General features: G+C 54.3%; 1 protein-coding gene across 6 annotated transcripts in view; it reads left to right on the top strand.

Annotated features, from left to right (window-relative positions):
* Positions 1 to 18,252, top strand: part of LOC140395386 (fibronectin-like) — a 161,807-nt gene that overhangs the window by 29,123 nt on the left and 114,432 nt on the right. For all 6 annotated transcript variants that reach the window (XM_072483085.1, XM_072483095.1, XM_072483103.1 and 3 more), the window contains exons 10-12: positions 1,963 to 2,115; positions 4,259 to 4,387; positions 7,938 to 8,081. In XM_072483085.1, coding sequence (XP_072339186.1) covers positions 1,963 to 2,115; positions 4,259 to 4,387; positions 7,938 to 8,081 — 426 coding nt within the window. The remainder of the gene's footprint in view (positions 1 to 1,962; positions 2,116 to 4,258; positions 4,388 to 7,937; positions 8,082 to 18,252) is intronic.

Raw genomic sequence — 18,252 nt, forward strand, 5'->3', positions numbered from 1 at the left:
CAACCCGCACATGTGCAGTGGCACATGCCAACCCGCGCATGCGCAGTGGCGCCACGCAAACCCGCCCATGCGTGGGGGACTTCCTGAACGCGTCGGCCCCGACGCAACATGGCGCGGGGGGCAGGGGTTCAGGGGCCGGTTGCGTAACAAAATAGGGCTGGGGCTGGAGAGGCCGGCCTGCCGATCGGTGGGCCCCGATCCCGGGCCAGACCCCATCGGAGGCCCCTTCTGATGAAGGAGCCCCCCTCTTCCCCCCACAGGCTGCCCCCCGACCCTGCACGTAGAGTTCCCACCGGCTGCGAGCAGGTGTGGACGGCGCCGATGGGACTCTGCCGTTTCCGCGCGGCCGATCGGCCCATCAAGGCCGGAGAATTGGCGGTCTGGTCACGGACAGCGGCCCGCGACCGGCACCGTGCCAAATGCACCGGCGCAAATGGCGCCGATTCTCTGCTCCTCGGAGAATTGCGTGGCGCGGTTGCGCGGATTTTCCGCCCCGACGCGGGGCTCGGAGAATCCCGCCCATGGGCTAACCGCCACCAATGACAGATTGGCTGGGACTCAGTTTGATTGATTTGGCTGGTGGACAATGAATTGGCCAAAAGGCTGCTGTGCTCAGTAACAGGTGTTGATTGGATCTGATCTCACTGGAATGTTTACAGAATAATGAGGGTTCCAGTCTGGTTTCAGTTTTTTATTCTGGCAATCTAGCTAAGTCTTTCCCAAAATATCCAACTAATTCTCTTCAGAAGGCCTTTGTGAGGACTGACTCTCTCTAACAAGTCTATGTGCCATTCTCTTGAGTCTGCAGCCAGGCCTGAAGTCAAACCACAAGCTGGAAGCAAGGTTTGATGAGAACTAAAGTGCCCCACCAGAAAGCCTGCTGTCTGTGAGTGCTGCATTCTCTTAATATATATTTTTAATTATTTCCAATTAAGGGGCAATTTAGCATGGCCAGTCTATCTACCCTGCACATCTTTGAGTGGGGTGACACCCATGCAGACACATGGAGAATGTGCAAACTCCACACAGACAGTGACCTGGAGCCAGGATTGAAACTGGGTCTTCGGCACTGTGAGGCAGCAGTGCTACCCACTGCGCCATTGTGCCGCCCCCAGCATTCTTTTTATAAACGACAAGGTCCCAAATGGGTCTACAAGGAAGACTATTATCGGCTACAAACTGGAGACTTTAATCAGCAGGTGTGCTAAATAACCACCATTTGAAGCAAAAACTGTTGGCCTTCATCCTTATTACTTTTATGCCTTTCCACCCATGTGTGTCTATCTTGTGTGGGTGGTAGAGGGTGGGACAGTTAAAGGGGGTAGTAGTTATTTGTTTGTTGTTATCCAGTTCTATTTAATTCATGATAATTCTTGGTATAAATAAACAGCAATCGTGCTTTTCAACTTACAAACCTGGTGACTGTAATTATTGGGCAGACAAGGGCTAAAAGGTTTGGGAACTTTTATTAGAATGATTGGTTAGTTCACATGTGTTGTGACTCCGGGGCACATGGAGCTGGGATTGATCAAGCACTTGTCTCGGGTGGAGTACCACTACCGTGTAAAGATTATGTCCCCTTATTTTGGACTTGCCCCACCAGAGGGAAGTTTCCATCTACTCTATCAAATCATACAATCATGCTAAACACCTCAGTCAGATCACTCCCTCAATCTGCGACATGAACAAATATGCTAAAAGAATATTACAGACAAAAAAACTCTTTGAACCTTATATTGAGCTGCAATGCTCTGAGCTGTTTTTGATTATTTGAAGTACATTGTTTGGAAGAAATGCTGTAATGTATTAAACCGTATCAGTACACTTCTCAAAATCTGTATTAATAATAGCGTGAAGGGACACATGTTGAACAAAATCTTTACACTTGATATTTGTCAGTACCTATGTTTAGTCTTGGCCTGACACTCACTTTGCCCCTTTATCCCTGCCACCTATCCCTAGAAACTGAAGAGGTTTGCACCAACTCGGAAGGGGTTATGTATCACATTGGTGACCAATGGGACAAGAAACATGAGCTTGGTCACATGATGAGGTGCACGTGTAATGGGAATGGCCGCGGCGAATGGACTTGCATTGCCCACGCTCAACTGCGAGGTGATCAACAGGACGTTCACTCTTGTCACATTCTGTCCGCAGTCTGTGGACTATTGCAGTCAGTAATGGGGGTTTGAAAATAATCTTATTGGGAGCTTGTGTGTCTGACTGTGCATTTGTGCATGTATATCGATTTGTGTCTTTCGCTCTGCCTTTCTCTCTGTCTCTCCAGCTCTGTACCTCTTGGTCTCTGAGTCTGTTTCTCTCACTTGCTCTCTCTCTGTTTCTTGCTTCACCTCTCCAGCTCTGTACCGCTTGGTCTCGGAGTCTGTTTGGACTTGCATTGCCCACGCTCAACTGCGAGGTGATCAACAGGACGTTCACTCTTGTCACATTCTGTCCGCAGTCTGTGGACTATTGCAGTCAGTAATGGGGGTTTGAAAATAATCTTATTGGGAGCTTGTGTGTCTGACTGTGCATTTGTGCATGTATATCGATTTGTGTCTTTCGCTCTGCCTTTCTCTCTGTCTCTCCAGCTCTGTACCTCTTAGTCTCTGAGTCTGTTTCTCTCACTTGCTCTCTCTCTGTTTCTTGCTTCACCTCTCCAGCTCTGTACCGCTTGGTCTCGGAGTCTGTTTCTGTCCCTCATTCTCTCCTATCTCTCCAATTCTGTACTTCTTGGTCTCTCTCGCACTCTGTTTCTCTCCCTTTTTGTCACTCCTTCTCTGTATCTCTTGGGCTCTGAGTCTGTTTCTCATTCTCTCTTGTTCTCTCTGCCTCCCTTTCTTTCCCTGTCAGCTGCTCGGAACTGGAATGACTTGCCAGGACAACCAGAAGAAATTAATAATGTATATATATTTAAACATAATGTGCCTTGTTTCAGAGACAGCCCCGATTGCCATAAAATCCATGTGGCTGTTCACAGATAATAATATTGACCATCCAGACATGCCACAGCAAGCACTATGTTATTTCTTGAAGGGTTATGTTATTGATTGCGCCAAAATAAAATATGCAGCTAATCCAAGAGATAGAATTAATACTGAGGAAAGTACGACAGAATACAATTAATACACAATGCAGAATGGGTGTGTCCTTGTCCGATCAGCGTGAGGTGCTACATTTCAGAAGGAAATGAGTAGACCACATAATGTTTGGATAATAAAAGTCTAAATCAGGTGGAGGAGGAAAGGGGAACAAATCCCCAAATTACTCAAAGTTAATAAAGTTAATAAGACTGCAAAAATAAAAGGCAAATCAAACTTTATTATCTAGATCAACAGAATTCAAAAGCAGAGAAGTTATGTAAAACCTGCGCAGAAATTAGGTCAAATGTGTATTGAAGGCCGGTTGGACCAGACTTGGAGGACTGTAAACAAGAACAGCAAGTTCTAACTCAGGAAACATTGAGCAGGGAGAACTGTTCTCCTTTGGAAAGGAGAGGGCTGATAATGGGAGACCTGAGGGAACCCTTTTAAGATTATGAAGAGGTAGAGATTGAAGAGATATTTCCATGTGTGGGAAGCTTAAAACACGAGCCTGCAAATTGAGAACAGTTGGTGATAAATCCCACGGAGAATTCAGGTAAACGTTCTGTCCCCAAAGAGTGGTTTGAATGTGGAACTCGTTATTTTCATGCTATTTAGATCAGCATATCATGGTGCAATCAAACACACACTGATGGACATGCAGTAGGACCAACCAACACACACACAACATCACAGCCAATCACCAGTGAGAGCACACGCACTATAAAAACAGGGGACACTACAGTTCCCGCTCATTACAGCAGCAGCCAGCTCAGAGCACCGAGCTCAGAGCCTGCCGCTCAGACATTCACCATGTACTGAGTGCCTCACCCAGATAGTGATAGGACAGGGTCCACAGATTAGCTGGTAATGCACGTACCCAAGTTAGAAGTGTGCTGTTACAGTTGAGTAGTTAATAAAATTGAGTTACACCATCTCCAGCCGTGTTGGATCGTTTGTACATCAGAACACCCAACACGACAGTTATCACGGAGCTGGTGAGGTGAATCATTCGAGTGCTTTTAAGTGGAAGCTGGATAGGTACATGAGGGACAATGGAATCAAAGAATATAGTGATCGAGTTAGATGGAGACCTTTTTGGGCCAATGGGCTTGTTTCTGAGTTGTAGATTTAATGTGACTCCCCAGGAACCAGCCTGTCCCCTTTGTCCACAGATCAGTGCGTGGTGGATGGGGTAACATATGAGGTGTTCCAAAACTTCCACAAAAGGCATGCCGAGGGTCACGAGATGAACTGCACCTGCTTCGGGCAAGGCCAAGGTCGATGGAAGTGCGATGCCATTGGTAAGTTTGCACACTTCAAAAATGTGTTTTATTGAAGAGAGAGTTAACGCAGTTATGCTGGGTGGGTCTGGATCTGGGGTCAGACTCTGGGATTCTGCCCCTTAGTGACTTGGTTTGGAACCCAGGGGTAAAGTTCCCTGTCCTGCCACTGTGGGAATTGTCATGGGCGGGAAGGAAAATTTGATCGATCATTTAAAGGTTCATTGGTTTTGGGCAGGAATTTCCCGTCATGGGGCAGATGCGACCAGAAATCCTGCCCTCCGCCTGGAGGCTCTGCTGAAGTAGAATGAGTTTTGACTAGCTTTAGGTTGACGTGCAAAGAGGGGCAAGGCAGATTTTTTTTTCTCTAATAAAAATTTAGAGTTCCCAATTCATTTTTCCAATTAAGGTGCAATTTAGCGTGGCCAATCCACCTACCCTGCACATCTTTGTGTTGTGGGGGCGAAACCCACGCAAACACGGGGAGAATGTGCAAACTCCACACGGACAGTGACTCAGAGCCGGGATCGAACCTGGGACCTCAGCGCCATGAGGCAGCAGTGCTACCCACTGTGCCACAATGCTGCCTTCACTGGCCAGACTTTGCAGAATTTCGGCCGGCAAGCCAGTGAAATCTCCGTTTGCATTGATGGAACAGACTGGGAAATTCCGGACACTGCGTCTTCAGATCAAGTCACTGAGGGGCAGCATGGGCGAGGATTGCGAATCAATCCTTCGGAGCGATCAGAAGTGACGGTGAGGGAGACAGAACTGAAACCATTGCAGGCAATTCTTTGGCTACCCGCGATAGAATGAAAAAGCCGGTGAAGACAATTCCATTGGTTGGCAGTGGAGAGGTGTCGCAACATGATGGTGTGGTGAACCATGCCATGAGATGCAGACAGGTTGAGAAGGGTGAGGAGGGAAGGTTTATCTTTGTCACATTCAAATTGAAAGTCAAACCTGACTTTAATAAGAGGCCTCTGGGCAGCAGCTGTCGACTGACCGGACGATTATCAACATGAAATGGGCGTGGGTTCATAGAAATCCGACAGTGCAGAATGAGGCCATTTGGCCTATCAAATCTACACTGACCCTCTGACAGAGCACCCTAACCAGACTCCCACCTTATTCCTGTAACCCCACCTAACCTGCTCATCCATGGACTCTAAGGGGCAACTTAGCATGGCCAATCCACCTAACCTGCACATCGTTGGACGACGGGAGGAAATCGGAGCACCCGGCGATAAACCACGCGGACATGGAGAGAATGTGAAAACCCCACACAGTCACCCAAGGCTGGAGTGCTAACCATGCACCACTGTGCCGTCGGGATTTTGGGAGGCAGGAAATTGGGTGGTAGTTTGAAAGAGGTGTGGGGGAGAGGGATGGGGACAATTTCTGAGGTGCCGGAACCAGTAAGAATATCAGTTACCGTTAGAGCCAGGAAGGGAAAAGTTTGGTGGTTGGCAGTTTTGGATCGGGGGGCAGGCCTCAGACAAAGATGAGCTCAAGATCAAAGAGAAACGAGAGAAAGGTGCAAGTTCAGGATGAGTGCGCCATTCTCTCAGGCAGTGCATTCCAGATCATTAAAATTGTAGTGTAAACACATCTCACTGCCTTGTCCCCTCATCAATTATCTTAAACTGGTGTCTTCTGGTTACCCGTACCCTCCGACCCTTATAACAGCTTGACACCTCAACAGCTGCCTGTAAGGGTTAATTATACCCTTCCCCCATTTGTTTGTTGAGTCCTCAGTGGAAAGAAAGCAAACACCCAAGTCGCTGGTATACTACTCAACCCCCTCTTTGAAGCTTTATTCCTGCTCTGAATCCCCTTTATATATCCTCACCTGCAGCAAGCGTCTGGTATTCCAGTCAGCTGGAAAAACTTTTAATGGATATGATTTCACCACTTCCATTATACATAAAAAGCGACTGGGGGGGGGGGGGCAGTGAGGAAAAATCCAAACTCTAGTATTTCCAAACGCAAGATTCTGTGAATCTCCCAATTCTGTTAACCCCCCCCCTCTCTCTCCCCCAGGCCTCTCCCCCAGGCTCCCCATCCCTCAAGTACCCCTTTGGGCATGACTTCATAAGAAGGGGAAGTGGGGGGAGACAGTTTGTAGTCAGCGTTCTGTTTAACATTGATCTAAGTGAGGGTACAAGGCCCACTCCCCCCTGCATGATATAGCAGGATATTAAATGCAATCAGTGTTTAGCAAGGTCGGGAAACGTGTGCATCATTTCAGCATAAAAGTGTAACTCTTTCTCTCACACCCCTCTGACCCACCCCCATTATTTCTCTTTTTCTGAGGTGAGACAGCTCCGAGGTTTAATCATGTTTCGCTGCCGCACACTTTCCTCTTCTGTAAATGGTGTAGAAATAAGAGACTGAGTGCTCCAGTAGTTTGAATCAAGGGTCACATCTGGGTCAGGGGGAACACGTTCCCCGTCCATTTTGTGTGTATTTCTCACAGTTGACATTGAGGGAGGAGTTGAAGAGGTTCATGTGGATAATAGTAGGAACTAGTCCACTATAAGAGTCAAGAAAGACTGAGAAGGCCGAGACTCCTTCCACCAGACAAGGAAGAGGGGCGACCATCTTTTATTGTTTATGAAGGAGTTTAACAGGGTAGCTGCAGAGCAGATTGTTTCTACTTGTGGAGGGGATTCAACACGAGCAGCTATCTTTTTAATGCACCCACCAACAAATCCAGTCTTTACCCAGAAAGTGGTGAGAATATGGAACTCACTACAGAATGGTGGTTGCATTAAGGGAAAGCTAGATAAGTAAATGAAGGGGAACAGTGGTTAGCACTGCCGCATCACAGCGCCAGGAACCTGGGTTCGAATCCGGCCGTGGGTGACTGTGTGGAATTTGCACATTCTCCCCGTGTCTGTGTGAGTTTCCTCTGTTTGCTCCGATTTCCTCCCACAATCAAAAGAGATGCCGGTTAGATGGATTGGCCATGCTAAATTATCCCTTAGTGTCCAAAAGGTTGGGTGGGTTTGTGGGGGTGTGGGCCTGGGGGTGGGGTGCTCTTTCAGAGAGTGGGTGCAGACTCGATGTGCTAAATCGCCTCCTTCTGCACTTTGGGGATTCTATGATTTTATGATCCTGTGAATGGGAAAGACATCGAGAAGTTTGGTGATAGCGTTGAGGTGGAGTGGGAGGTGATCTGTGTGGTGTATATACACTGGCACAAGCTAGCGTTTGCAAACTGTTGCTTCACATCCTCAGGGTCCCAGGATCAATTGCTGGCTTGGGTCACTGACTCTGCGGAGTCTGCACATTCTCCCCGTGTCTGCGTGGGTTTTCTCCGGGCACTCCGGTTCCCTCTCACAAGTCCTGAAAGACGTACTTGTTAGGTGAATTGGACATTCTGAATTCTCCCTCAGTGTACCCGAACAGGCGCCAGAGTGTTGCGACTAAGGGATTTTCATGGCAACTGAATTGCAGCATTAATTCAATAAAGCCTATGCGTGGCATTAATAAAGATTATTATTATTATTCAGTAGCTTGTTTCTCTGCTACAACATCTATGTAATGGCTGTCTCTCTTTCCCTAGACCAGTGCCAGGACACCGACGCGCAGCAATTTTACCAGATTGGTGACATGTTTCCAAAGCAGATTAACGGAATCCAGTACATGTGTCAATGCTTCGGGCAGGGAATTGGGAAATGGTCGTGTCTTCCCCAGCAAGCAGTGCCAGGTAAGATTTCAACCTCCGGCGAACCTTTGCAAATTTCGTTGCAGTGGCTCAGTGGGAAACACTCTTGCCTCTTGAGTTTGAAGGCAGTGGGTTCAGGCCCCACTCCAGTCACTTGAACCCAAAACCTAGGCTGGTGCCCTTGTTCAGTGCTGAGGAGAAGAGGTATTGTCAGTGCTGCCACCTTGAGGAAGGGAGTTAAACTGAGGCCCTCAACCAACATCATTATTAATAGATTATCTGGTTATTATTGGTTTGTGGGATCTTCCAGTGTGCAGATTGTCCAGGATTTGTGCACAAGTCTCAGCAGTGGAACTTGGAACCCAGAACCTTCTAACTCGGAGACAAGAGAGCTGTGGACTGACCCACAGCTCGTACGTTTAGGTCAAACTGGGACAAGAACGGGTTTGTGGGCATGAAGTTGTGTTAATTGAAAATGAATGAACTGAAAATGGCTTATTGTCACAAGTAGGCTTCAAATGAAGTTACTGTGAAAAGCCCTTCGTCGCCACATTCCGGCGCCTGTTCGGGGAGGCTGGTACGGGAATTGAACCATGCTGCAGGTTCGATGCTTGGTCTGCTTTAAAAGCCAGCTCTTTAGCCCTGTGCTAAACCAGCCCCTTTTGTGTCATTGGACGATTTTAGCCTTTTCCCAATGCCCCAATGCAGCGACCTTGGCAGCAGTGGTGGGCGATTCAGCCTTGTTGCACAAATTGTCTCCATGCACGATTCAAAATCATAATGCATTTGCAATCTGAGGCAGGGGAATGGGGTGGGACTGGTGTTTGTGGTGCAGGGAGGTGTCTCCAGCCAACACTGCTCAAAAAGCAAATGTCAAGCAACCAGGCTTGAGGCCTTCTCAATGAAGCACGCAAGTGTAGTCATTGATATATAAATACATAGAAGATAGGAGCAGAAGGAGGCCTTTTGGCCCTTCGAGCCTGCTCTGCCATTTATCACGATCATGGCTGATCATCCAACTCAATTGCCAAATCCTGCTTTCTCCCCATAGCCGTTGATCCCATTCACCCCAAGTGCTATATCTAGCCACCTCTTGAATATATTCAATGTTTTAGCATCAACTATTTCCTGTGGTAATGATTTCCATGGGCTCACCATTCTTTGTGTGAAGAAATATCTCCTATCTCTGTCTGAAATGGTTTACCCATAATCCTCAGGCTGTGACCCCTGGGGTCTGGACACACCCGTCATTGGGAACATCTTCCCTGCATCTACCCTGTCTAGTCCTGTTAGAAGTTTGTAAACATCTATGAGATCCCCTTCATTCTTCTGAACTCCAGCGAGAACAATCCCAACCTAGTCAATCTCTCCTCATACGTCAGTCCCGCCATCCCTGGACTCAGTCTGGAAGACCTTCGCTGCACTCCCTCGAGAGCAAGAACATCCTTCCTCAGAGAAGGAGACCAAAATTGCACACAATACTCTAAGTGTGGCCTCACCAAGGCCCTGTATAATTGCAGCAACACATCCCTGCTTCTATACTCAAAACCTCTCGCAATGAAGGCCAACATACCATTAGCCTTCTTTACCATTCTCAAAGAAGCACTTTGAAATGGTTATCCTGCATGCTTACCTTCAGCGACTGGTGCACAAGGACACCCAGGTCCCGCTGCACACTCCCCTCTCCCAATTTACAACCATTCAGCGACCATGTTGATTTACCTGACCTGTCAGGGACAGCACTCTTCAAGCAAACGTGTTCCAGGTTTCATAGCACAAACCCGCTATTTCTGAACACATTAACGCTACCGAAACCCTAAACTCTGGAATTCTCTCCCTAAATATCTCCACTCTGCCAGCTCTCTGTCCCTTCTCCTTCCTTAAAATTCCCTCTTTGAATAAACTACACTTAGGGCAGCACAGTGACGCAGTGGTTGCACTGCTGCCTCACGCCGCCGAGGTCACAGGTTCGATCCCGGCTCTGGGTCACTGTCCGTGTGGAGTTTGCACATTCTCCCCGAGTTTGCGTAGGTTTCGCCCCCACAACCCAAAGATGTGCAGGGTAGGTGGATTGGCCATGCTAAATTGTCCCCTAATTGGAAAAAATGAATTGGGTACTCTAAATTTATTTTTAAAACTAAACTCACGAGCCTTAAATATTTTCTTATTACATTCCTGAGAAGCATTGGAAGAAGGCCATTCAACTCTTCGAGCCTGATCCGTCATTCAATATGACCATGGCTGATCATATTGCCACATTCCTTCTTTCTCCCCATACCCCTTGATGCCATTGAAACCTACAACATCTGGGGCGTCATTCTCCGACCCCCCGCCGGGTCGGAGAATGGCCGTTGGCCGCCGTGAATCCCGCCCCCGCCGAAGTCTCCGAAGGGAGAAAAGTCGGCGGGGCGTTAATGGCGCCGCTGCCGCGGAGAATGTCACGGGTCTGCGCAAGGCAGCCGATTTTCGGCCTGCCGATATTCTCCCTTCCGGATGGGCCGAAGTCCCGTCGACGTGATGACCGTTCACGTCGACGTCAATCAAACCTCCTTTTCATCGGCGTGACCCGGTGCTCCAGGCTCACGCCGACCAGCGAGGAGGTGAGTGACGGCCTGGGGGGTTGGCTCTGGGCAGGAAATGGCGTGGCCGCAGACTGATTGCGTGAGGAGAGGTGTGTCTCGGCTTGTGTGTGTGTGTGTGCGGCGGGGGGGGGGGTGGTTAGTGTAGGCTGGGCTCCGGGGGAGTGCCGGGAGGGGGTCCGTGCTGGGGTGGAGGTTGGGGGTTGGGGGGGGTCCGTGCCGGGGTGGAGGTTGGGGGTTGGGGAGGGGGTCCGTGCCGGGGTGGAGGTTGGGGGGGGGGTCCGTGCCGGGGTGGAGGTTGGGGGTTGGGGGGGGGTCCGTGCTGGGGTGGAGGTTGGGGGTTGGGGGGGGTCCGTGCTGGGGTGGAGGTTGGGGGTTGGGGAGGGGGTCCGTGCCGGGGTGGAGGTTGGGGGGGGGGGGGTCCGTGCTGGGGTGGAGGTTGGGGGATGGGGAGGGGGTCCGTGCCGGGGTGGAGGTTGGGGGGGGGGTCCGTGCTGGGGTGAAGGTTGGGGAGGGGGTCCGTGCCGGGGTGGAGGTTGGGGGGGGGGTCCGTGCTGGGGTGGAGGTTGGGGAGGGGGTCCGTGCCGGGGTGGAGGTTGGGGGTTGGGGGGGGGTCCGTGCTGGGGTCCGTGCTGGGGTGGAGGTTGGGGGTTGGGGAGGGGGTCCGTGCCGGGGTGGAGGTTGGGGGGGGTCCGTGCTGGGGTGGAGGTTGGGGAGGGGGTCCGTGCTGGGGTGGAGGTTGGGGGGGGGTCCGTGCCGGGGTGGAGGTTGGGAGGGAGGGTCCGTGCCGGGGTGGAAGTTGGGGGTTGGGGAGGGGGTCCGTGCCGGGGTGGGTGATGGGAGGGCAAATGAGTTGGTCCACCTGGCCAGGTGCCAGCCTCCAACAGTTGGACCCATGCGGTCCATGCCACCTGGCTGGGGGGAGGAGGGGATATGGGCAATGATGACATGTCGTCGTTCCCCTCCCCCCCACCAGGCCGTCATGTTTTCAGACCATCCAGCGATGTTGGCCGCCGTGGTGGCAGCCGCTCATGTTGCCCTGGATGAGGAGGAGGAGGAGGAGCGTGCCAGAGAGGCGGCACAGGCTGCCGCAGAGGGGCAGGCGGCAGCCGCCCAGGCTGGAGGGACACCTGACCGACAGGACGAGGAGGGGGAGGAGGACGGCAACGGAGGCACCCGAGGGCGGCCCCGGCAGTCATACCAGGACCTCACGGACCAGGAATGCAGGAGGAGACTCCGGATGAGCCGGGAAACCATGGCACACATCTGCCACCTGCTGGCACACCTGTCACCGCGTGGCACTGGCGGGGGACACCCTCTCCCCGTGTCCGTCAAGGTTACGGTGGCCCTGAACTTTTATGCAACGGGGTCATTCCAGGCACCGAGTGGGGACCTGTCCGGCATATCGCAGACATCGGTGCATCCGGGCAGTGACAGATGCCCTTTATGCCATGGCGCACCGCAACATCCGGTTCCCCGTGGACCGGGCCAGCCAAGATGCCCGGGCCGTGGGCTTCTCTGCCGTTGCCGGGTTCCCCATGGCCCAGGGCGCGATCGATGGGATGCACGTCGCCGTGCGGCCACCTGCAGAGAACAGGGCCGTGTTCACTAATAGGAAGGGGACCTATTCAATGAACGTACAGGTGGTCTGCGACCACCGCATGATGATCCTGCACGTCTGCGCCCGTCACCCAGGCAGTGTACACGACTCATTCGTGTTGTCGCGGTCATCCATCCCCGGCATGTACGAGGGACGCCATCCCCGGCTGAGGGGCTGGTTGCTGGGCGACAGGGGCTACCCATTGCGATCGTGGCTGATGACGCCTATACGGAGGCCACGCAATGAGGCGGAGAACCGCTACAATGATGCCCATGTAGCGACAAGGGGAGTGATCGAGAGGTGCTTTGGCGTGCTGAAGATGCGTTTCAGGTGCCTGGACCTCTCTGGGGGCGCCCTCCAGTATCGGTCAGATAGGGTCGGCCGCATCATTGTGGTGTGCTGCGTCCTGCACAACATAGCCCAGCAGAGGGGCGATGTGCCGCAGGCAGAGGAGGGCGGAGTGGAGGAGCAGCAGGAAGAGGCCCAGTCCTCCCCAGATGAGGGGGATGGGGGCAATGGTCAGGGCAGACGGGGTAGACACAGGCGGGTGGCTGTCCACCGTTACCGGCTGGCCCAGCGGGCACGGGACAGACTGATAGACGCCCGCTTCACTGACTAGATGGGCGTGGGAATCGGGTAGTATGGCCACAGACCGCACACCATGACAACAGCCGACCACCCACACCCCCCACCCATCCACCCACCAAGCACCCTCACCCCCCTCCCCAACCGCACACACCCCACCCGCATGCACACCACCCCCCCCCCCCCAATTGCCGATCCACCGGCGGCACAACGGGCCGGGCTCACCCAGTTGCGGGTGGACGCGTGTCTATCGCAGGCCATGGAGGATGATGACAACCCGCCTCCGATGAGCTCCTGGCTCTACATCGTTGGACTATGTCTGACCCATGGCCACAGTACCACCATCCACCCGGACCATCCCTGCATGCGGCTGTGACACTGCAGCGCACGGTCCTGTCCTCTGCCCGGGGGATGTTGATGGCGGCCCAGGGGGAAGGGGGCAGACTCACCTGGGGCTGAGGTAAGACCACCCGTCACACACACACTTGCGCTCAACGTACATGACACGCCCGCACACTTTGGACAGAGCACAAAGGCAGCTTCGGTAGGTGTAACATTGACTTTAATAACCAAAGGAGTTCATGCACGTGCCCTAGCCCCTAAAACTCATCTGTGCCCTGCACCCGTGCCAACTTACTCAGTGTCTAATTGTTTGGCCTTACGGGCCCTTTGACTACGTCTACGTGGTTCCCCAGACGGTACAGCAGAACTGGAGGTGGACTCCTGTGATTCCTGCCCTCTGACACTGGATCCCTTTGGCGGCCGTTTCCTGGGGCGTCCTGGCCTAGATGGGCCAGGCTGCGGCCCGGGTGACTGGGATGGCGAGCTGCCAGCCTGTCCTGCCCGTTGCCCACCCGATGCACCTGGGACGGAAGGGGGGGGAGTCCGAGGTGTCGCGGTGTACCGGGACCTCCCCTACAGAGGGAGCCGGGACGGACCACACCACCTCCTCCTCCCTCGGGGTGCCCGATGGCCCCCAGGCCTCTACATGGGTGGGGGATGCGAACGGACTGGCCATCCGACGCGCCCCCGACATCTGGCGCTGCCAGTCCTGGAGGCCCGTGCTGGTATCGACAGAGGTCAGCAGGTTTGCAGCCATGGAGCCCAGGGGGTTGTCGAACCCTGTCTGCGACAGTGCGACGCCAGCTCGCACATGGCCACTGGCGCCGATGCCCTCAGCGATGGCCTGCTGAGACTGGGCCATGGCCTGCAGAGACTGGGCCATGGCCTGCAGAGACTGGGCTATGGCCTGCTGAGACTGGGCCATGGCCTGCTGAGACTGGGCTATGGCCTGCTGAGACTGGGCCATGGCCTGCTGAGACTGGGTCATGGCCTGCTGAGACTGGGCTATGGCGTTGAGCGCCTCTGCCATCTGGCGCTGGCACTGGCTCATGGCCTCCTGTGAGAGGGCAGCCATTTCCTGGGCCACAGACGCCGCCTGCACGGAAGGCCCCAGGCCTCGCAAACCGTTCCCCATGTCTGACACCGTCGCACCCATTGCCTCCACCGCGAACGCCACCCGTGCGGTGTCAGCCTGGGTGGCACGCATGACCGGGACCACTCCCAGCTCCTGGACGCGGGTGGACTCCTCCACCTGCGACCGCAGCCGCCGCAAGCCACCCGTCACCCTATTCGCTCGTCTCCGTGTCGGTGGTTGCATCGGATCTATGTGTGGGTGTGGTAACTGCAGGAACCCGGGATCCATCTGGGCGGCAGATGTTCGCTTGGCCTGGGCTGCCCTCCGACCGCCCGGTCCCTCTGCTGCTCCTACCTCCACCTGCTGTACCGGGACGGCTGTGTTGTGCGCACCAGTGAGTGTACCAGACGCCTCATCACTAAAGTGCCCAACCGTGGTGAGTGTTTCTGCGATGGTGGAGGGTGTTGGTGACAGCAGTGGCGTTGTGTCGTGCTCTTCGTCCCACTCTGAGTCCATGGCACTTTGGGGTGGGGGTTCGTCTCCACCCATCCACTCTGAGTCACTGTCCGGTATTTCGTCTTCCCGGGTAGTGCTGTCCCGGGTAGTGCTGTCCCGGGTAGTGCTGTCCCGGGTAGTGCTGTCCCGGGTAGTGCTGTCCCGGGTAGTGCTGTCCCGGGTAGTGCTGTCCCGGGTAGTGCTGTCCCGGGTAGTGCTGTCCCGGGTAGGGGTGTCCCGGGTAGGGGTGTCCTGGATAGTGGTGTCCCGGGTAGGGGTGTCCTGGATAGTGGTGTCCCGGGTAGGGGTGTCCTGGATAGTGGTGTCCTGGGTAGTGGTGTCCTGGCTCGGATGTGACGGGGGCCTGTGGCTGCCCTCCTCATCGCTGGGTGGTCGCTCCCGCACGTGACGGGGGTGTCGTCTCCCTGTTGCTCCAGGTCTCTCCGTCTCCCGTGGTGTGCGAGGGGCATCCTGCGGGCGTCGCATGCTGGAGGGTCCGGGTCTCTCCGTCTCCCGTGGTCTCCGAGGGGCATCCTGCGGGCGTCGCATGCTGGAGGGTGCGGGTCTCTCCGTCTCCCGTGGTCTCCGAGGGGCATCCTGCGGGCGTCGCATGCTGGAGGGTGCGGGTCTCTCCGTCTCCTGTGGTCTCCGAGGGGCATCCTGCGGGCGTCGCATGCTGGAGGGTGCGGGTCTCTCCGTCTCCTGTGGTCTCCGAGGGGCATCCTGCGGGCGGTCTGCATCTGCGGGGATGGGTGCCTGGACGTTTGGTCCTGCGATACACAATGAAGCATGCATGGTTAGACATCAGGCAGTGATCAGGTGATACGGGGGAGGGGGATATAGGGGAGGGGGGATATGGGGACGGGCTGTTGGTGGCTCACTTGCTCGTGGGGCCCCGACCTCTGCATCAGCAACCTCCCGGTCCTCAGGTCCGCCAGCCAGTTCCAGGGCCCTTTCCTCGTGTACGGTCAGTGGCCTCTCATCAGCGGGCCCTCCTCCAGTCCTCACATGCTCCCTATTGTTGTGTGCGCGCTTCTCCTGTGGGGGGGGGGGGGGGGGGGTGGCAAGGGTAAAAGGCAACAGTGTTAGGCAGGTATATGAATGCACGCCATCGGTTGCGCGTGCATTGCAGAGGTTAAGGTTAGGGCTGGATTCACTTGGGGATATGGGGGAGGGGGGGATATGGGGGATATGGGGGAGGGGGGATATGGGGAGGGGGGATATGGGGGAGGGGGGGATATGGGGGAGGGGGGATATAGGGGAGGGGGGATATGGGGGAGGGGGGATATGGGGGAGGGGGGATATGGGGGAGGGGGGATATAGGGGAGGGGGATATGGGGATATGGGGGAGGGGGGGATATGGGGGAGGGGGGATATGGGGGAGGGGGTGATATGGGGGAGGGGGGATATGGGGGAGGGGGGGATATGGGGGAGGGGGGGATATAGGGGAGGCTCACCCTGCCTGCTCTGACGAGGTCGTTCACCTTCTTGTGGCACTGGGTGCCTGTCCGTGGTGTTAGGGCCACAGCGGTGACGGCCTCTGCCACCTCCCTCCACAGACGCCGGCTGTGGCGTGGGGCAACTCTGCGGCCGTGCCCAGGATACAGGGCGTCCCTCCTCTGCTCCACCGCGTCCAGGAGCGCCTCCACATCGCGTGACTCGAACCTCGGGGCTGAGCGACGGCCAGCCATCAAGTCGGGTGTTGCGGTCGGCTGTTCCGGTCGGGTGGGGGGGAGCTGCGCGGATCCCGTTACGTCGCTGCTAGCCCATTTCGGGCCGCAGACTATCGGCCCATTTTTATGACGTGACGCAAGAGGGATTTGCACCGTTTTTTGCGCCGATCTGCGGACTTTCCGCCGATAATGGAGAATTTCGCCCATGATCTTTCTCTTTCTTGAATCATTCAGTGACTTGGCCTCCACAGCCTTCTGTGGTGGGGAATCTACAGGTTCACCGCCCTTTGAATGAAGAATTTGTTTTCTCATCTCAGTCCTCAATGGCCTAACCTGGGGTGTCCTGAGACTGTCTCTCTTGGGTCTAGACACACCAGGCAGGAAAAAACATCCTCAAAGAAGCACTTTGAAAAGCATCAAAACTAATCTATACACTAATCTTGTGGTTGCAAATTAGGAGGATAGCTTGTGCAGATGTTTGGTAGATCAGGGCATTAAGGGCGGAATTTACTGGCCACCCCACTGCTTGTTATTCAGCAGAGGAGGCGGCCTGCCAACAGGATCTACCAACCCTGCCGCTGTCAGCGCGATTTCCTTGTTGCCGGGAAACCCGTGTAGCGCCGTGAACAGCCGGTAAATCCTGCCCATGGAATCAGAGCTGATTGGTGGACTTACAATACAGACATGTTCCGATTGAATGGTGGAACCGCTTTGAGGGGCGGAATGACCGCCTCCTGCTCTGGTATTCCAACATTACTGCCTTTTCCGGCCTAATAATCACACTATTATTTCCTCTCTCTGTGGTACATAAAAATCCTTTTAGATTTCAATTGCAAAGGGTAGTTTGCAAATTCTTAACAGCACTGACATTATCTGTCCCCTAGGGCCAGCCATTTCTCAACTCACTTCACCAAGTCCCGAGGGCCAGAAACGATCCAATCTTACAATAAATCTGGTTTCAATATATTCATAGATATATTATAAAAATCCTTAGGCAATCACATTTAGAGAATCAGTACTTTCATTCCGTTTTCTCTCCCTTCCCTAGTTCCCATTTTCCCTTTTGTTTCCCAACCATTTCTAACCATTTTCCACATTTAATTAGAATTATTTTTGGGTTTAATAATTTCACCAGAATTTTCACATTTCTCCAAACATCTCGGGTGGGATTCTCCAACCCTCCGCACCGGAATCGCGCCCGGCGTTGAGGCGAAGAATAGCCGTTCACGCCAGAAATCCAGCGCGACGCGCTTCCGCGATTCTCCGCGGACCCGGCAGTCGCACATGCGCAGTCGAAGCGGCACCAGTCGGGTGCTGTTGGAACAGGCCCCCTCAGTGATTCTCTGCGGTCGACCGGCCGAACTACCGCCCATGTGGTTTACATCTGGTACCACCCAGCGGGAGCTCGGACCCGCGGCCGCGACGGGGTTCCTGATGGGAGGCAGGGGAATCTGACTCCGGGGGAGGCCTCAGGGCGGTGGCCAGGCCCGGGATCGGGGGCCACCGATCGGCGGGCCATCGCGATCTGGAGGGACCTACCTTACTCCGCGCAGGCCCGCTGGGTTGCACCGCCATGTCAGCGACACCCGTGCCGAAGTGGGCTGCCGCGCACATACGCGGACCCGCCGGTCTGGACAGCAGGGCCCCGCCGGCAGCCAGAGCTGCAGGACGCATGCCGGGGCCCTGCTAGCCCTCTGGAAAATGGGCAATCACCCCGGACTTCCGAGGAATAAAGTCCAGAGTTATTCTTGCCCGTTTTCCGGCGGGCGTGGGGACTTAGTCCCCAAAAGGGAGAATCCCACCCCCTCTTCTGGGAAGCTAGGAAGAGGCCATTCAGTTCCTTGGGCCTGCTCCAACGTTCAGT

The sequence above is a fragment of the Scyliorhinus torazame genome, chromosome 2 (genome assembly GCF_047496885.1).
Source record: "Scyliorhinus torazame isolate Kashiwa2021f chromosome 2, sScyTor2.1, whole genome shotgun sequence".
NCBI classification, from domain to species: domain Eukaryota; kingdom Metazoa; phylum Chordata; class Chondrichthyes; order Carcharhiniformes; family Scyliorhinidae; genus Scyliorhinus; species Scyliorhinus torazame.